Raw genomic sequence first — 20,669 nt, 5'->3', positions numbered from 1 at the left:
AGCTGTAAACATCGACTCTGTGTTGGGAGCAGGATCCTCTCTGCCCTTTGGTGCAGTTTTATCAGACCTGGGTGTGGACTCTTTGGACACACTGCTCACATCTGCCTCTTCAAAGCTTTCTACAAGAGTGTCTTTCAGGTCCTGAGGGTCACTCTTGACTTGCTCGTCTTTGGCAGTTTCTGAGGCCTTGTCAGCTTCTCCAGACTCTGGGTCTTTGGTGTCTAGCATTGTCCCTTCCAGCTCTTCTAGGGCCTCTCCGTTCACTTTGTTTTCACTCTCCTGGGAGGCAAGGCTTTTGATGTCATCCAGAGGCTCCACAAACGTCTCAAAGTATTTTGAGGCTTGGTGGACGTTCACCCAGTTCTGCACAAGATCCCCCTGATCTGCAGGAGGCGTACTGACGAACTCTGCCTCTTCACCAAGTGCAGACTCCCTCTCTTCTCTCTTGAGAGCCAGCACTTTCTCAGCAGGCTGTGATTCCTCTGAAGGTGAAGCAGAGGATGAGTTGCCTTCCTCATCTCCACCTTGGTCGTCTTTATCAGCACCGTACAGTTCACCTTCGTCAACAGCAGGAGAACCAGCTTGATCGTCATCTGCTGCACTAGCTTCTTTATCCCTGTTTTCAAAGTCAGTGTCAGTACCCTTCCTTTCTGACTCTGGTTCCTCTGCAGTACTTTTGGCATCTGATGGGAGTTCAGCCTCAGCATCAGCAGTGTAACTAGCCTTTTCCACTCCTTTCTCCTGCTCATCTTCTTGCTCATCTTTCCGACCTTCTTCATTGGTCGCATCTTGCCCAGTCTCTCCTTCTCCTTCTCCAAATATTGCCTCCTCTTCTTCTGTCTTAACTGTAGTTTCATCTTCCTTTTCAATCTCTCCCACTTCCTTTTCTGTCGCCATCTCTCTTGTTTTTTCTTCACTGCCAGCTTCATCATCCACGGGAGGTATGGAGATATCTTGCTGTTCATTGCCTCCTTCTTCCTCCAATTTGTCGTCTTCTGCACTTTCCTGTATCTCTACCTCAGCACCATCTTCTTTGTCTTCTGGATCTTCTACTACTTCTTCTGGGACCGCTTCAACTTCAGCTTCATTCTCTTTTATTGATTCACTGTCCCTCACATCTTCCTCAGGTTTATTGTCATCTGTGTCAGATTTGTCACAGTCAACTGCTAATTCAGTTTCTCCTTCTCTTGCATCGCCTTCAGGTCCTGCTACATTGCCCTCCAGGTCTGTATCCTCTGGTTTGTTTTCAGTTTCACTTACTGGACCATGTTCTTCTGGATGCTCTTGGTTTGCACCATCCTCATTCATCTCTTTATGAAGTATCTCCTCATCCTCTTTTCCTTCCTCCGTTTTCTCTGCCTCTGGTTTTTCAGCCACATCTTGTAGAGCCTCCATTTCTTCAGTTTGAGCATCTTGGCCTCCTACAGGTTCTTCAACATTAGCCCCTTCCAGTACTTCTTCATTCTCACCTCCACCAACTCCTTCTTCTGTCATCTCTTCTCCAGCTTCACCCTGAGATACCACTACATTTTCTTCCGCATCAATCCTTGGTTCATCATCGCCAGTGTTCTCAGCAGTGTTTTCCACCTCGTCCGCTGCTCCTTCACCTGGGTCTATAGACTCAGTCTCTTCTTCTAGCTGTCCTCCATCTTCAGTTTCATCTCCCTTTACTAATTCATCTTCCTTCACCTCTTCATTGGGTTTACCATCAGATTTACTCTCGTCTTCCACTTCCCCATTTTTCTCTTCTGCTGTTTCAGGTTCTACCTGGCCATCTTCATCCTCTGCTTTTTCTCCTTCTTCATTTTCATACGTCTTTATAGATTCGCTTTCCTTCTCTTCTTCCTGTGGTTTATCGTCATTTGCGTCTTTACTTTCATCTTCTACTTCAGCATTTTTCTCTTCTGTGGTTTCAGCTTCTCCCTGGTCTTCATCATTCACTGTCTCTTCTGCTTGGTCTCCATCTTCTGCTTTCTCTACCTCTTTTTCCAGTGGTTTCTCCTCAGAAATGTCTTCTCCCTCATAAACCTCCAAATTACTTTCAGCTGGTTCAGCCTCTTCTAGAACCTCTTGTTGTACAACATCTTCATTTTTCTCTTCACTCTCTTCTTGGACTGCCTTTTCTCCATCTGATATATTGACTCCCTCAGGCTCTTCTATGCCTTCTGCAATCTCCTCAGTGTTAACCTTCTCTTCTCCATTCACCTCACTAGATGCCTCATGTTCTCCCTCTACACTGTCCTCTGCTTTGACCTCATCTGCAGCATCTGCTTCTTCCTCAATTCCTTCTCCTCCATTCTCTGTTTGTACCTGACTCTCAGTCCTTGTGTTCTCATCAGCATCAACTAAACCCTCAGTGTCAGCCACATCTGTGTCTCCAGGGTCCTCAGACTGAGGCTCCAACTCGTCTCCCGTTTGCTCTAATTCTGGTTGCTCCACTGGAGTACCTTGAATTTCTTCAGCATTTGAGGTAGGTTCAGTTTCATCCTCTTTCTCCAAAGAATCTTCATCTTTAGGTACTTCTTCATTGGCTATAATTTCATTTCCAAGGTTTTCTTCTGTTTCAGGTTCTTCGGTTGCTTTATCTTCCTTCTCCACCTCCTGTTCTATGTCGTCTTTCTCAGCAGATATATCCTCCATTTCACCCTCTCCAGCTTCACCTACTGAGTCCTTTTCTTCCTCCACAGGCTGTTCATCTTTCTCTTCTCCCTTTTCCCCTGTGTCCTCACTGACCTTTGCGTCCATGTCTTCTTCCTCAGGCTTGGTCTCAGTTTGTGGCTGTGGTGTTTCATCTGTTTCTTGTTCATCTGTAGGATGCTGTAAATCTGCATCTCCTTCCACGCTTTCAGTCCCATGTTCAAGCCCTAGAGATTCACCTTCGTTTTCTTCAGTAATCTCCTGTTCATTTTCAGCTGGTTGTGGTCCTGCCTCACTTTCTGGTTCTGCTTCTGTAACAAATAATCATTTAAACCTTGTGAAGAGCAGCTATCATTTGCAGGTTATAGTTTCATTTAAAACCCTCTTAAAGGCGAGGTCTACGATTGTGGAGAAATGCTGACCTCTCTGGTTTGTTTACGTTCAGAAGCTCAACATCTTTTAAGAAGCTAAAATATAACTAGTCTGTATGATGTTATTCACTGTTTGAATCACCACAGGAACTCAGTTGTTTAGTTTGTAGTGATACCTGGGCTCTTTTGCTGGGTTCTGACGGAGGCTACTTCCTCCTCCTCGGTCGTGGTGTCACTGAGTTCTGGCTCAGAGCTGCACTCAGCCGCCTTCAGAACGGCCTCGGCTAGCTTCTCCTGCACAGACTTGGCTGGGGTTAGGCACGGAGAGAGAGAGAGAGGGACGTGGAGCATGCGAGTATGGGGTTAATACCATGAACTGTGTTAGTCAACAATCACACGCAGTCAGTGGCTAATACAGAGACAATGAGAAATAAATCAAATGATGGTAAATGCTTTATTTTCAAGTCTGCTTTCTTATGATTCTTTAACTGTTATTCCATGATTAATAATATTTAATATATATACAGTCACTCACACACACACACCTATGGACAGTTTCACACACTCACCCAGTCACTCACACACTCACACACACCTTTGGACAGTTTCACACACTCACCCAGTCACACACACACACACCTGTGGACAGTTTCAGTAACTCATGTGTGTTTGAACTTTATAAATTATCTATTAACATTATAAATTGTTAATAGATAATTAACTGATATAAAGCAGACCTTAAAATAAACTTAAACCAAATGAGGAAACAAAAGAAAAAGTGACATCCTCAACATCACACCACGGCAAAAAATAACTGTCCAAGACCAAACGTAACTTTTACCAATGTTTATTAGCAAATAATATTTGGTAAAGCTCATTGAAACCATGAATCCACAGAGACATATTTAAACTGGAAGATTATCTGTAAAACAATGCAGTTACAAACACTAAAGGAGGCACACGTGGGACTCTTACAGTGATTATTTACAGAACACAGTGTAGTGTTTATACCTTATACATACAGGCTGAGAATCACTGTGATGACTCGTCATAGACACTGCAGATACCCACCTTAATCAGCACAAGCACTGATAATGATTTATTAATAATAATAATAATAATAATAATATGTCCTTTAGAAGCTTAGTCTTAGACCTGATAAAGACTGGGTTGTAAAGAACAAGAAGCTTGAGATGATCCCCAACAGATGAAACACTAATCACTCATTTATTCCCACATGTAACACCTGTAACGATATCACACCCCTGTACCGTTACATCACATCAAAACTAAACATGAATATCACCCACAACCAAATCATAGTAAAATTAAGATCACAGCAAACTCACAGAACATGACAGAGCAGGGCGGAGGACTCGTATGTGGCACAGTATTTTCAGTCTTTCAATGAGAGGAAATAAAATGGCGTCACTTACAACACCGCAGACGCCTCTTTATTTTTAAAGTGTAATTCTGAGTGAAATCCACGCACTAATTAAGACGTAACGATTGCGACGTCTCAACTCTTTCTGAAAGTTGAAAAATACTGGCATGTGCTGAGGGCAAAACAAAAACACACACAGTTAAACATGCACAACCGCAGTCATCTTTCAACGAAACACAAAAACGAGACCAAAACACACACCAGTCAGAACGGCTTTTTCCTCAGAACTGGGTTCACAGTCAGTGGTTCGGTGTTCAGAGGGTAACAGGTGAAATTTATATCTGTCCAAAACTTAATGTATTTAAATTGGACAATAAAATACAAAGAGGGGGATACGGTGGTGCAGCAGGTAGGTGTCACAGTCGCAGTGTGGTGTGTTCTCCCTGTGTCTGTGTGGGTTTCCTCCGGGTGACTGTCTGTGAGGAGTGTGGTGTGTTCTCTCTGTGTCTGTGTGGGTTTCCTCTGGGTGACTGTCTGTGAGGAGTGTGGTGTGTTCTCTCTGTGTCTGCGTGGGTTTCCTCTGGGTGACTGTCTGTGAGGAGTGTGGTGTGTTCTCCCTGTGTCTGCGTGGGTTTCCTCCGGGTGACTGTCTGTGAGGAGTGTGGTGTGTTCTCTCTGTGTCTGTGTTGGTTTCCTCCAGGTGACTGTCTGTGAGGAGTGTGGTGTGTTCTCTCTGTGTCTGTGTGGGTTTCCTCCGGGTGACTGTCTGTGAGGAGTGTGGTGTGTTCTCCCTGTGTCTGTGTGGGTTTCCTCTGGGTGACTGTCTGTGAGGAGTGTGGTGTGTTCTCCCTGTGTCTGTGTGGGTTTCCTCCGGGTGACTGTCTGTGAGGAGTGTGGTGTGTTCTCCCTGTGTCTGTGTGGGTTTCCTCCGGGTGACTGTCTGTGAGGAGTGTGGTGTGTTCTCTCTGTGTCTGCGTGGGTTTCCTCCGGGTGCTCCAGTTTCCTCCCATGCTCCAAAAACACACGTTGGTAGGTGGATTGGCGACTCAAAAGTGTCCGTATGTCTGAGTGTGTGAGTGAATGTGTGCGTGTGTGTTGCTCTGTGAAGGACTGGCGCCCCCTCCAGGGTGTGTTCCCATTCTGCACCCAATGATTCCGGGTAGGCTCCGGACCCACCGCGACCCTGAGTTGTAACTATGGACTTTTCCTCCCATCATGAAACCAGAGTTGTACTGTTGTCTGCTGAATGTATTGCTCTACTGCTGTGTGTAAATGTGACAGTTCCATCTACTTGTTTTGTTGGTGACAGAGCATCAAGGCTGTTGTGTTTCTGCATGTTTTGCATCTTGTATTTTTTTTATATGATTAATATTTTCTACGATAGACTTTATAAGTGTATATCAGCTGAGCTGAGCTGAAACTGTGGACAAACCTATGACAACGGATAAGTGTAAAGCTGTAGTTTGCAGAAAAAAAAAGGAATCTGAAAGTGTTAAGGGAGAAGTGTTTAAACTCCAGTTCTGATGTTAAAAGCCAACAGAAACAAACACAAAGTCCAAACACAGGTCGCACCCACAGCTCAAACGCTCACAGTTCCTCACCTCTCTCCTTCTCTACCTCTTTTTCCTCAGCTTCAGTTTTGTTTTGCTCTTCAGCTGCTTCTTCCCCGAGGGTCTCTCCCTCTCCCTCCTCTCTCTCCGTCTCCTCGGATACCTCCACCTCGCTCTTTTCCGCAGAGCTGTCCAGGGTTTGTGTCTCGTCCTCCGTTTTCTGAGGCAGAGACACAGAGCTGGTGTCCATGGCCTCAGCCTCCTCCTCTTTTTCTGGGGTCACAGTGGATTCACGTCCCTCTGGTTCCACCTTCACCTCAGGGACGTCCCTCTCTGGTTCTGCTCTCTCCTCAGGTTCTCCCTCGTTCTCGCTCTCCTTGCTGCTGGACGAGCCGCTGCTCGATAAACCGGACGAGATGGACGATGACCTCTTGACTTCTGAGGAGCAAAAGTTAGAATTGTTAAGGAGAAATATTTGCTGTGGGTGTTATAGCTGAATATATTAATATTTTATTTATTTGATATTTTTTAAAAATGTTATGGTTTATTATTATAAAGCATCATAAGTCTGTTTATTAAAAAATAAGGTAAAAAGTGTAGTTACTCCTACATATTTTTTAAAATGTATTTTACACACACATATATTCATTCATTATCTGTAACCCTTATCCAGTTCAGGGTCGCAGTGGGTCCAGAGCCTACTTGGAATCATTAGGCGCAAGGCAGGAATACACCCTGGAGGGGGCGCCAGTCCTTCACAGGGAGAACACACCACACTCGTCACAAACAGTCACCCGGAGGAAACCCATGCAGACACAGAGAGAACACACCACACTCCTCACAGACAGTCACCCGGAGGAAACCCACGCAGACACAGAGAGAACACACCACACTCCTCACAGACAGTCACCCGGAGGAAACCCACGCAGACACAGAGAGAACACACCACACTCCTCACAGACAGTCACCCGGAGGAAACCCATGCAGACACAGAGAGAACACACCACACTCGTCACAAACAGTCACCCGGAGGAAACCCATGCAGACACAGAGAGAACACACCACACTCCTCACAGACAGTCACCCGGAGGAAACCCACACAGACACAGAGAGAACACACCACACTCCTCACAGACAGTCACCCGGAGGAAACCCACACAGACACAGGGAGAACACACCACACTCGTCACAAACAGTCACCCGGAGGAAACCCATGCAGACACAGAGAGAACACACCACACTCCTCACAGACAGTCACCCGGAGGAAACCCATGCAGACACAGAGAGAACACACCACACTCGTCACAAACAGTCACCCGGAGGAAACCCACGCAGACACAGAGAGAACACACCACACTCCTCACAGACAGTCACCCGGAGGAAACCCACACAGACACAGAGAGAACACACCACACTCCTCACAGACAGTCACCCGGAGGAAACCCACACAGACACAGGGAGAACACACCACACTCCTCACAGACAGTCACCCGGAGGAAACCCATGCAGACACAGAGAGAACACACCACACTCCTCACAGACAGTCACCCGGAGGAAACCCACACAGACACAGAGAGAACACACCACACTCCTCACAGACAGTCACCCAGAGGAAACCCACGCAGACACAGAGAGAACACACCACACTCCTCACAGACAGTCACCCGGCTGCGGGACTCAAACCCACAACCTCCAAGTCCCTGGAGTTGTGGCAGAGGCACTACCTGCTGCTCCACCGTGCCGCCCTACATCTATATGTGTGTGTGTGTGTGTGTGTGTGTGTGTAACATTTTCTCAGGTCTCAGGTGCACACAACTGCATTAAAAGGACATGTGAGTTTATATTAAAATGCCCTTTGACTAAAGACAGAAGAAGCACTAACTAATCGTACCTGAAGCTCCAGCGTCACCGCCTGCGTCTCTGTCCTTTTCCATCACTTCATTTTCATTCTTATCCTTCATCCCTTCCTCCTCTTCCTCACTGCCTGAGGAAGGTGCTTTTTCATTCCCTTCATCTACTCCGTCTTCCACGGGGCCTTCATCATCTGCCTCAAAGTCCTCCTCGTAGTCTAGTGGGCAGAATAAAGGCTTAATGTTAGTGCTACCTTTAATCAATTTGCCATTATTTACAGTGCTAAAGTACAACTTTAACATTTTTAAAACTTTTAAAAAGTAAAAATTTAAACCATACACAAAAAAACGGGGACCCCCCCCCACGACCATGCACCAAAAACATCACTGTTCAAAACCTTTCAAAAATGGCTGCTAAGAACCGAAATACATTTGGAATTCAAGTAATTAAAGAAATGAGTAGAAAGCAGAATTAAATGTGAAAAGATAAGCGTTTAATCGTGGAGTAAATCACAGAATCAAGAGTGACTTGTAAGATACCATTTTTATGTTTATGTTCTTCTTTGGAGTCTGCTTTTATATTTGTCTGCGTTTCCTCTGCTGGTCCAGGGTCCTCCTCCTCCTCCTCCTCCTCCTCTCTGGAGTTTTCTCGTGACGTGGAAAGGAGTGGATCTTCTTTCACTTTTTTTGGGGGAGTGGGTTTTTTGTCCAATCCCATGGCAATGATGCACCTACAGATCAATACCAAGCTGGTTATCACCTACATCAGATGCGCAAAGTTTTAATGTATTTTTTAATTTAATATAAACAAAGCACAAAAAGTAAGGAAATGTGTGTTTGTAGATTATTTCTTTGTTGTAACGATGCTTCTTGGCAGTAAATCTTACACCGTTGGAGCCTGTTCATTTCCCTTTTAAATGGTGCCTCATTTGTAAGGAACATGTGTTTGTGGGATGAGCAGTGGAGCTGAGAGTGTGGGCTGCGCCCATGAAAAATGTGCCACATCCTCTCTACCCAAAGCCAAACAGCGTATTCTGAGTGATGGTGTGGGGCGGCATCTCCCTCACTGGAAGAACGAGGCTTGTCGTCATTGGAGGCTCATCAATGCAGAGAGACATCAAGATATAATTTTTCTAAAACCAGTGTCAATCCCATATCTCCACAGTCTGGGACCGAACTCTATCCTCCAAGATGACAGCGCTCGCCCCCCACAGAGCGGGGTTTATCAGAGACTACCTCCAGACTGTGGGAGTGGAGAGGAGGGAATGACCTGCCAGCTCCTGAACTCAACCCCATTGAACACCTGTGGGATCAGCTTGGGCGTGCTGTTGTTGCCAGAGCAACCCACACAACCACGGCGGCTGACTCCAGATAAACGCTGGTTGAAGAATGGGATGCCATCCCACAGCAGTGTGAGACCAGGCTGGTGACCAGCGTGAGGAGGAGGTGGAGGCTGCTGTGGCTGTTAATTGTGGAGAAATTAACAGGCTCCAACGGTTTGTTGTGGTTTACTTTTTGTGCTATGTTTATAATTATAATTAAATATTTAAACCTTTTTATCTCTTTTGAGATTTTATTCGACAACAACAAAAAATAACAAAAAATTGCTATTTAGAAGAATTTCTGGGTTCGTCATGAGCTCCATCAGTCGGTGAAAGCACTGTAATCACTGCATGTGATGGATTTGTTCTGTTCTTGGGGATAATACTGTATCCAAAAGTGTGTGTGTGTGTGTGTGTGTGTGTGTTGGTTTAGACGAAAATCTTTAGGTTATTTTAAATAAATTATAAAGTGACAGTTGTTATTTTTAATGCGACACACCAGTTACCATAAAATAACATAAGACCCGGAGGATGTTCTAATTGTGAATTCAGTTATAAATCACACAAATGCCCCATTGATTCTGACACAGGCACCATTTCCACAGCTAACAGTTTTCCAGCTCATTTCATACACAAGCACCAGTCAAACAGCTTTACAGAGTAAATTAAGAGAAAGAACAGAAAAGGCTTTTAAAACAATTAAAATTGTGGAATAAAAGAATACAAAATTAAAGTGGTGTTCTAAAATGAAGGTGAGGAGTCTTTTAAACGCAGCTGTGAGCCTTGATTTAAAAGTGTCTTCTAATGTTCTTGGCTGGTTTCATTTAAGAGCAGCACAGGAGCTAAACGCCTCGACTCCATGCTGAGATTTCACCTGAGGCAGGAATAATCGACCAGTTCCTGAAGAACTTGAAGGAGAACACTAACTCCTAATGCTGCTGTGCCAGCTAGAAGAGCCCCACGCCCACTAACCCTGTGCAGACGGATGCGAGGAGATGAAGGAGCTCTGATATTCCTCACCTGTAGCAGGGCGATGCTCCCTCCACAGCGATGAAGCCGAAGTGACCGAGCCGTCCTCCGAGCCGCGAGCCTTTCCTGTGTTTAAACTCACAGCAGGAGCTCAGACGCTCCACCTGCAGCCCGTTCAGGAAGAAGGTCAGACTGAAGGGGAATCCGCGGTGACGCCGCGAGACGAACTGGAACACCTCTGCCATCGGAGAGGAGAAAGCAGCCAAACTATTACACCATTATCCCCTCCACCAGAAAGGGGTTTAAAGACTGAGCTGTAGACTGACCTCCTTCCTTGAGTCTTCCTTTGTAAACACAGAGGTTCTCTCCTCCGCAGTGCTGCTGGAAGACCTTCACCTCGTCCTTCGGGTCCATCAGGTCGTGGGACAGGTGAACGCTTTTCCCGAAATAAACCATCTTCACAGAGACGGCGATCTGAGCCGACCCTCGCTGAACCGCGCCCTCCTGTGGAGGGGTGAAGGACAAAGGAATCGTTGCAATGTTCAGCCTAATCACATTTAAAAACAACATCTTTCTTTCTTTATTTTCATATTTATCTACTAATATTTGCAGAATGTTCAGCTCTCCCCATCTGTGAGCCTCCCCCAATCACACACAGTGCCATCAGCCTCAGGAGGATGGGGGTGAATATGTGCTTTCTCTGAGATATGAGGCACTAACCAGTTTAACTCAGTAGAGGAGAACACAAACTGCACAGATCTGTCACAGCAGCTGGCTAGCACCATAAGTAGAGAGAACGGGCTCTGCTACCCACCCAGAAAGCAAGGCCAATTGGGCTCCCTAGGGATGTTGCCCCAACGTTGCCGCACTTGGCTGAGATACAGAGCTGTCTTTTCACAGCTCTCACAACAAAATCATCCCTTCCTAGATTCCTCTTCTTAAAACGCTAAAGCTCTGTTTCTTTCTGGCTCTGAAAGCCTTTAGGACCTCTGACATTGACTCTCTCCGACTCTGACCTGTGTGTCTGCAGCACTCGGGGCGGTAGTAGGGCGCAACCTTCGACCCCACAGTGTCCCGTTTGATTTCAGGCCTTTCTCCTTCCTCTTGGTCAGTGGAGGAACAGGGGTCACAAAGTTGTTGATGACAGGGAGCCGGTAGGGCGAGACCATGCTGGAGAAATCCATCAGAGTCAGGTGCCTCGTGGCGTCTTTTTCCATCTACAGGAAACAATCGAAACACCAGAACAAGTACTCTTCAGGAGATCTGAATCACGTCCCTCCTCAGATGTGCTTTATAGCTGTTGTATAACAACCAGATTTACAGATGTGTCTGTGTACATAGAGTTTATACAGCACCGTTTACAGTGTCGGAAAAAATCAAATACTCAATGCTCTATTATAGATTAGTTAATCATTTTACATGGTTTGAGGCCAATGTCTGAAAATATAGGCATTCAATATGCTATAAACATCTAATATGTGAGATTACATTAGCCACAAAGCTCCTGTCTTTAAAGAAATAAACATCACACACTAAATATGGTTGACGTACTTTGTTTGAGACAGATGCAAACTTCGTGTAAAAACTCAATTATCCACCAAACTATTACTTTAATGTTACACTTGCTTGATTTGTTTATTTGTCGCTGTTGAAATGAACCTTATTTCAGAATAACACAGCTCTCTAGATCGGTCTTAGTTCATTCATTCATTCATTCATTCATTCATTGATTCATTGTCTAAAATGGCTTATCCAGTTCAGGGTCGCGGTGGGTCCGGAGCCTACCCGGAATCATTGGGCACAAGGCAGGAACACACCCTGGAGGGGGCATTGGGGAACAAATGCAGATCAGAATTATTGTATAATCATCACTGTCCAATTAAAAACATCCATCCATCCATCCATTATCTGTAGCCGCTTATCCAATTCTAGGGTCGCGGTGGGTCCAGAGCCTTCCTGGAATCATTGGGCGCAAGGCGGGAATACACCCTGGAGGGGGCACCAGTCCTTCACAGGGCAACACAGACACACACACATTCACTCACACCTACGGACACTTTTGAGTCGCCAATCCACCTGCAACGTGTGTTTTTGGACTGTGGGAGGAAACCGGAGCACCCGGAGGAAACCCACGCAGACACAGAGAGAACACACCAACTCCTCACAGACAGTCACCCGGAGGAAACCCACGCAGACACAGGGAGAACACACCAACTCCTCACAGACAGTCACCAGGAGCGGGAATCGAACCCACAACCTCCAGGCCCCTGGAGCTGTGTGACTGCGACACTACCTGCTGCACCACCGTGCCGCCCCAATTAAAAACATGCATTTCCCAAAATAAACATAGCACAAAAAATAAGGAAATGTGTGTTTGTAGATTATTTCTTTGTTGTAATGATGCTTCTTGGCAGTAAATCTTACACCATTGAAAAGGCTGTTCATTTCCCTTTTAAATGGTGTCACATTTGTAAGAAACATGTATTTGTGGGATGAGCCGTACAGCTGAGTGTGTGGGTTGCGCCCCTGAAAAATGTGCCACATCCTCTCTGCCAAAGCCAAACAGCGTATTCTGTGTGATGGTGTGGGGCGGCATCTCCCTCACTGGAAGAACGAGGCTTGTCATCATTGGAGGCTTCTCAGTGCAGAGAGACATCGAGATGAAATTCTGTTGTTTGTGGTTCTTCCACACGCTACTGAGGCTCTTCAAACATCAATCATCCAGTCACCACCAAACGCCAAACGAGTCGATGGCAGAATAAACTGTTTGGCTTTGGCAGAGAGGATATGGCACATTTTTCTTGAACAAAACCCACACACTCAGCTCCACTGCTCATCCCACAAATGCATGTTCCTTACAAATGTGGCACCATTTCAAAGGGAAATGAAAAGGCTCAAACGGTTTAAGATCTACAGACACACATTGCCTTACTTTTTGTGCTATGTTTAGTCACTTTCCAGGAGAAAAAAACACCTTGTTACCTTTCAATGGGAGTGAATGTAAAAAGAATATGTTTAAATTCATTTTGGAGCATTTCTATTGGTCCATTCATCATGAAATTGTCACATGATCAACAAAAATGGTGATACATTTTTTAATTGGACATTGGTCATGATTCTACACATGCAGCACATTTCTAGCCTCCCCCCGAAAATCGCACCTGTTCTTGGGGAGTCACCTCAACCTCCACTAATTTGCAGCCTCAACTGATCTGCACCAGTCCCCTGACCACAGACCAGCGCCCCCTGTTGGCCCCACCAACACCACCTCCAGCGGACTACCCAAACTTTGCCTTAGAGGTCTCCCATCCAAGACCTGCTACGCTTCACTGGAATTGCATGTCCTGAGTTTAAAGGCACCACAGTGCAGTTGATACCACAGTCTACTGACCAGAGAGGACAGCATTGTTTAGAGGGTTACAGTGGCTCTTATACCAGTGACATATAATGAGTGTGTCTGTCAGTGTGTGTAAGTGATCCCCTGTGTCTTTTTGAGTGTGTGTGGTCTCACTGGAGAGCTGAATGGTTGATCAGTTTCATTAGAGGAGTCCTGATGCCTATTGCGAGATGAGTTTCTCTTCACAGAGCCCGGTGTGCTGGTGCTGTTCAGAGGCTTCAGACGGACGGGTCTCTGCATCTTCCCTGGAGCTGTGTTGGGTCTGGACGAACCTGGCTGAAAAACACCATCAGCAACAACAACGGTCGCTCTTTCTTAATCCTTAAGACTTATCCATACGTACACATCACGGAATGGCATTATTACTTTAGCACTGTCTACATACCTAACGTCTGAACACCTTCAGAAAATACAGAAGCAGCAGACTGATTTGACTTATGGTGCTTTTCCACTGCGTGGGATCGGCTCGACTCGACTCGGCTCGCGTTCAGCTTGTCGCTCCTCCTCAAAAATGGAGCCGGTGACATTGCAAAGCCCCGTCTCTAATGGGAACCGAATGCTTTGAAAACTACAATAGTTAGGAGCTAAAGTTAGGCGCTGTTTACTCATTGTGTATTTGCATGTTGTTGTTGTTGTTTTTTGAACTGACCCCGGCTCCACGCCCCAGGTCTCACAGATCAGTTTTCCTTGTTGCATGTTTGGTTTTTGCTGGAAATTTTCGCCAGCCACCGACCCAAGGAGTGTTTAAACCTCTTCAAAACGCCTCGGAGGAATGCACCGAGCAGCCGTTGTGAGTCGGATAAAAACAAACGTGAAAGCTGCTGTAACTTCAGAGGTTTTACAAGCGGCGAGTTTGTGCTGGAGCTCTGTATTTCGTGGGGATTGACAGGTCTCTCTGGCCAATCAGAGCTCTGCAGGATTTACACGTCACCATTTAGTACCTACTCAGCTCAGTTTGTACCAGGTGTGAGCAGGAACTTGGTTACAGGGACCAGAACCAGATTTGGCCAGTGGAAAAGCGAAAGAGTCGAGTCCAGTCGTGTAGGTTCCATGCAGTGGTTAAGTGCCATTAATTATCTAATTGGTGCTTGGGTTACCTTTCGTCTCGTGAACTCTAGAGGAATACTCATTTACTTAACTGGGTCTTCCCAACATTTGCATGCAGAGAAAGTCCCAGAATTTGGCCCAATCTTGTAGGACACTCTCTTAAATAGATGTATGAGGGCTCTCCACTTTATCGGCACTGATTTAATGATACAGTGGGCTGGTTAAAGTCGAGCTTATACATGGTGCATATGGTGGCAGAGATTTTAAAACAGAAACACAGGCACTAAATCAAATAGAGATTATCAGTGCAAGAGATAAAAAGTTCACGCTGAAGCTTATGCAACCAATTCATAACCCACTCTCTCAACAACAGATGAGTTAAAGCAAGAGTCAGTAATAAAACTAGCAGTAAAAAAAAGCAAACACCTGAAATGTTTTAAACTGGAACGAATCAGACATTTTGAACCCTGTAAATTCTAACATTAAATTTACTTGTGATACAAATTGCCTCATTAAAACAAAAAATAAATTATACTGGTTGAATATCACTGAAGATTATGTACTTAATACAATTATCTTTGCATTTTAATTTCAGTGAAATAAATCGCTTCAAACAACAGCTGATGGCTGCTTTGTATCGACAAAACAAGCCGGTTTTTGTGTTTCCAGGCTTTTATCAGAGGTTTGGTATGACGTCAGATCAACGACAAAAGAGGGTGCGAAAAACACCTGGTGGAAAATCTCACAGAAGGATTGGAGAAACACTGAAATGAGAAATGAGAGAAGAATTGGAGAAACACTGAAATGAGAAATGAGAGAAGAATTGGAGAAACACTGAAATGAGAAATGAGAGAAGAATTGGAGAAACACTGAAATGAGAAATGAGAGAAGAATTGGAGGAACACTGAAATGAGAAATGAGAGAAGAATTGGAGAAACACTGATCATAATCTCGCTCTCAAACCTTTTTTCATTCTTGAATGATTTATACCCTCTCGATTTTAACATTTCTCTCAGTGAATGCTATTGGCTTATGTCTCCTGTTTCTTCCGCCCACTAGGAGAAGCTGGATTACAGCCCTGGCCACGCCCCCAAACTGTCAAAAGACTTTTCAGAGCGTGGAGAATCCTCTATTATGTCCACTACTTTTTTTTTTTGCGCCCTCTACTTTTGACACTGATTTGGCGTGTTATGTGGGAGTGTCAGAGCCATATACTCTGAAAAAAATTGTTTAAACACCTAATAAAAAACAGAAAAGCATCTAGCATCCGTTGTGAGTTTCTCTGCTCACTGATTCTGTCGACTCTGAGTGCTCTCCCTCGGGGCCGGAATGCCGTGCGTGAGAATTTCTCGGTCCAGTCGGCGGCCGTGGAGAAAGCATCAACCCAGGATCCTCCTCGTATCTGTTAGAGCGCTCCACCTGATCAGAAACACGAGACGGGAATGTTATTCAGAACATAATAAATATCCCTGACTAAGGTATGATCTGTAATTGTGCTGTAAAAATAATTATAATCACATTTAGAATCACTGTAATATTGTGATTAAAGACTATATCTATGAGTGAAATAGTGAGTGGAATAAATGCACCTTTATTTTATGCACCCTTTCTCTTCTTGCGAATTCTTCTAACTTTCTCTTGATCTCTATTTGATGCAGGCGCTGTTTAGACAAAAAAAGAATGAACGCTTTATTAACTACTAGGATCTTAGCTATACATACGTTTTTAAATTAAATATCATTGGATTTGGTTTGATATTCAGTATGCAAATAACAGCCGAGAGCTGCAACACTTATTGTTAAGAGCAGTTGCCTAGTTTTGATCATTGATTGTTACACGCGGCACGGTGGCTTGGTGCTGAGCACGTTCGCCTCCCAGCGCTGGGATCTTGGGTTCAAGTCTGGGTGGAGTTTCCATGTTCTCCCTGTGTCTGCGTGGGTTTCCTCCAGGGTCTCCGGAGGGTAGGCGAATTGGCTTCTCTAATAACTGTCCTGGTGTGTGAGTGAATGAGTGTGTATGTGAATGAATGTCTATTTGTATGAGTGAATGTGTGTGTACCCAGATATGGACTGTCGCTCTGTCCTGGGTGAAATCCTAGTGTCCGGTGCAGTCCTCCAGGTGGACAGTTGTTCCTGGTCAAGAGTACGCTGTGCACGTTTGGCTCCAGTGTGTGTGGATTGAGTGTTCTGAGTGTGGATTGTAAAGCGTCCTCAGGTGTCTAGAATGGCGCTGTATAAGTCTAGCGATAACTAACTAACACGAAGATGCTCGGAATAAACCATTCAGTTTAATACTGAGTCCGATGGAATGGGCCATTTCCATGCTCTGATATGGTACTGAAATCCCTCCACACATATTGGCTACTAGCTGACACAGTATAAGATCAGAGGAAACCAGCCAGTGGCTGCAGCACAGAATGGACCGCCTTGTGATTACAACAGAAAACCAACTCACTATCAGCTTCTCACTCACCTCCATGTCCAGCACCTTGTGGAAGATGGCCTGAGCCAGACATTCTCGGATGTGCCTCTGATGCGCTCTCTGGATCAGTTTGTGTCTGTACTCCTTCTCCGGAATGATCCTCCCGCTCCTGCTCAGCTGAGCCACACAAACACCCACCTGTTCACACACTGTTCACCCTCAAGATATTTCTCATAAGCTCATTTCGCATAAGTCAAAGTGAGTGTAGCTAATAATAATAATAAATTATAATATATAATTATCCACTACTTAGTAAAATGACCAAATAAATGACATAAATAAAATGTATTTAACTTATTTTACATTAGATATTTAAAGGGATATACTTTCTACATTTGGGGTTTGTTGGATGTGTTTTACCACAATAACAACAGAAGTATATTAATGTAATTTAAATTATTATTATTATTATTATTATACATTTGTTTGTCCCATATTTTTGTTGAATTTCTTCCCCAATTATTAATCAATAGTCAGTGAACCTCCCTCATTCTCACACAAAGGCAGCATGTGATTTTGTCAAGACGTACGAGGCCAGACACCACTTTGAAGAGTTTAGTGCGTCTGAGGTGAATGCAAACTGTCCAGATCTGTCAAATACCACCATGAGCAGTGATGTGTAAGTAAGCACAGCCAACTGTGATCTCTTGGATCCCTGAACCTCAGACAGCTGAGGCGTCACTGGGGATTGTACCTTTATGTAATTTAGACGTAAAGTACTGTTTGGTAATGACTCACCAGCCCGACTTTTTGCAAATGTCTCCGTATCCTGGTGTTGTTGAAGTAGCCAGACAGGTGTTTGTCTGTCAGACTGTTGTAGGCTCCGAGCAGCCTGTGGAGGAACATATTCGTTATCGCTGCATGAAAATCAGTCCAAATTACAGTGCGGCCAATCAGAACACAGCTTGGTTGTTTGGGAGGTTTTAAAACTAAAGTACAGCTGTTTTTGACACATAAACACACACACACACGTTATAAATGGACCTCAGGGAACCTGGGATTGACGTATATTAAAATGAATAGATAAAGCATCCTGGGCTGGTTGTTAGTAGACTCCAAGGGTCATCAGTAGTGATAATGATGTTACAAGGAGGTTAGCCCTCAACATCTGTGTCATTTGTTCTCCTGGAAATGTCGGGTTGTTTGTCTCCTCTGCTTTTTCCGACATAGATTTGATTTCCCTCGTTTTTTGTCGAGCAGACAAGCAGAAACAACAGCTCCAACGGCAACTATCCGGCCGGAGAGATACGTTACGGGTGTCTGATTACTGCCTGAGTTAAGAAGGATGGATGGATGGATGGCATGCTTAACCCTTGCTCCTTTTGTATTGGCTTCTCTGTTACATAAAGCAAGAGTGGATTTCAGACAGAGGAAAAGCATAGAGACAGGACTAACAGCTTTAACGACACTAATAGAGTCACATCTCTGTAGATACACAACCTGGAATCACAGTTATAAATCATAAAAAGCTGTGTGCTGCAGACAAAGGTTTCAGACCTTTGTAATCAGATCTAAACATTTGTCCAAATGTAGAACATTTTAAAGCAGTGGATCTGCTGAAGAGACCAACACAACTCTCACGTCACCGCTTCGTTACACACAGAGCAGGTGTGATGTGGTGGTGGATCATTCTCAGCGCTGCAGTGACACTGACGTGGTGGTGGTGTGTTAGTGTGTGTTGTGCTGGTGTAGAGTGGATCAGACACAGCAGTGCTGCTGGAGTTTTTAAACCCCTCAGTGTCTGGACTGAGAACAGTCCACCGACCAAAAACATCCAGCCAACAGCGTCCTGTGTCACTGATGAAGGACTAGAGGGCGACGACACACACTGTGCAGCGACAGATGAGCTACTGTCTCTGACTCTACATCTACAAGGTGGACCAACGAGGGAGGAGTGTCTCACAGAGTGGACAGAGAGTGGACACAGGGTTTAAAAACTCCAGCAGCACTGCTGTGTCTGATCCACTCTACACCAGCACAACACACACTAACACACCACCACCACGTCAGTGTCACTGCAGCGCTGAGAATGATCCACCACTAATTAGAGCAACAGTGAAAAATTATGTTCTACATTTCAGAATGTATTTTTAAAATGTTTTATTACATATTTTAATATTTTAATATGAAGCATATAATATTTCACTGCAGTGTGTAAGACATTACACAGAAAAAAGCCATTAATTATTATTAAGTATAGTATACAATCACAGACATTTAAACTGTGGCATTTAAAATCTCTCTCCAGTGTGAATCAATATTGACACGAGAGCGGGCAATAATTAAGGTGTCCTAAGAGACTTTAGGCTTCATGAACAGTTCACACACACACACACACACACACACACACACATAGAGACACTAGCGCTGCTGTGTTTGTCCATCTCCACAGAAACTGGGCTCCTCACCACACACTGGATTTTACTCAAGCTGCTAATGACTCATGACACACAGACAGTGAGGAGCCAGGGTAATACCAACAAACACACACACACACACACACACACACACACTGGACACTGTATTGGAAAACCAAGCCTCATATTTACACACTGGCCACTTTATTAGAAGCCTCTACTTCACACTTCCCAAACAAAGGACACTGTCCCACACTGGCCACTTTATCAGAAACACCCGATATACACCTGATACTCACTCGACTATGTTTTAGAAACCCTCACCTCACACTTCATATCAATGGCCAGTTTATTGCGGCCAGAAAGGTGTGACCCATTTCTAGAACATCGCTGACACAGACAGGATAGTGTGTGTGTGTGTGTGTGTGTGTGTGTGTGTTGCAGTGGGGTAGCTGGGGGTTTTACGTACATCAGAAACACAGTGGTCAGTAATTCAAAGTTGACAAAGGGGGGGTAGAGGTCAGAGAACACAATCTGTCCATCAGCAGTTGAGCTACACACCATTTTCGGTGCTAATAAGGTGTCTTTATGTATTTTAAAAGGTGCTTATAAATAAAATATTATCAATATGAATTATTACTAAAGAGTTCAGCAGCTAGAGCAGGATTTTTGATCAAATGGAGGAGTTACAATTTTCAATGTTTTAGATTTAAATCAGATTTAAAGTATTCTACATTTATAACAATATAAATTAATCCTTGAAAATATAACTTATAATCAATAGTCAACTTATTACCGGTGTTTCCTAGAACCCCCGCTGATCCAGGTGATCGGTCTGATTGATTACCTGACACAGGTGTGGCACCGTATTAGAACACAATGCTAATAAACCCCAGGAGGTTGTCTTTAACCTGGGGGTGTTATATTTACCCTCTGTTCTGCTGTAGATATATAACCCAGGGTCTGTGTCATATACCACGGGTTCTTCTGTATTTAACACAAGTTCTGCAAAGTTACCCCAGGTTCTGCTGTAGCTCCCCTAGTTTTTTCAGTATGGCCCATTGTTTTGGTGTATCCCCCACTTCCTGCTGCATATGCCCCGGATTCTGCTGTATTCCCTGGCTCTCGGCAGTATTTGCCCCAGGTCTGTGGGGGTATTTGCGCTGTACTTACCCCGGGTTGAGGTGGTTCATGTTGTTTGAGTCGCCGCTGTTTCCTCGCGCTGCTCTCAGCCGATGACAGACTGCGTTGCCATGGAGCGACTACAGCATCACGTGACACCTCTCGCGCGCTCTCTCTCTCTC

General features: G+C 44.7%; 1 protein-coding gene across 2 annotated transcripts in view; it reads right to left on the bottom strand.

The window, feature by feature from the left end:
- erich3 (glutamate-rich 3) overlaps nucleotides 1-20,669 on the bottom strand; it is a 20,756-nt gene extending 87 nt beyond the window's left edge. Inside the window, exons 1-14 of one of the 2 annotated variants that reach the window (XM_066644214.1) lie at nucleotides 20,539-20,669; nucleotides 17,747-17,840; nucleotides 17,000-17,125; nucleotides 16,117-16,188; nucleotides 15,818-15,946; nucleotides 13,595-13,756; nucleotides 11,100-11,300; nucleotides 10,410-10,587; nucleotides 10,135-10,321; nucleotides 8,333-8,523; nucleotides 7,834-8,010; nucleotides 5,994-6,380; nucleotides 3,185-3,316; nucleotides 1-2,948 (exon numbers count right to left, since the gene is read on the bottom strand). The exon at nucleotides 1-2,948 is cut by the window's left edge and continues 87 nt beyond it. In XM_066644214.1, coding sequence (XP_066500311.1) covers nucleotides 1-2,948; nucleotides 3,185-3,316; nucleotides 5,994-6,380; nucleotides 7,834-8,010; nucleotides 8,333-8,523; nucleotides 10,135-10,321; nucleotides 10,410-10,587; nucleotides 11,100-11,300; nucleotides 13,595-13,756; nucleotides 15,818-15,946; nucleotides 16,117-16,188; nucleotides 17,000-17,125; nucleotides 17,747-17,840; nucleotides 20,539-20,558 — 5,004 coding nt within the window. In that variant the 5' untranslated portion in view covers nucleotides 20,559-20,669. Of the gene's footprint in view, nucleotides 2,949-3,184; nucleotides 3,317-3,886; nucleotides 4,565-5,993; nucleotides 6,381-7,833; nucleotides 8,011-8,332; nucleotides 8,524-10,134; nucleotides 10,322-10,409; nucleotides 10,588-11,099; nucleotides 11,301-13,594; nucleotides 13,757-15,817; nucleotides 15,947-16,116; nucleotides 16,189-16,999; nucleotides 17,126-17,746; nucleotides 17,841-20,538 lie in introns of those variants that run through there. The other variant, XM_066644215.1, reaches the window with a different exon arrangement.

Source organism: Hoplias malabaricus, chromosome 14 (assembly GCF_029633855.1).
Source record: "Hoplias malabaricus isolate fHopMal1 chromosome 14, fHopMal1.hap1, whole genome shotgun sequence".
In the NCBI taxonomy this organism is placed as follows: Eukaryota; Metazoa; Chordata; class Actinopteri; order Characiformes; family Erythrinidae; genus Hoplias; species Hoplias malabaricus.
The sequence above is the reverse complement of the archived record's forward strand: the minus strand, read 5'-3'. Positions and strand labels throughout refer to the sequence as shown.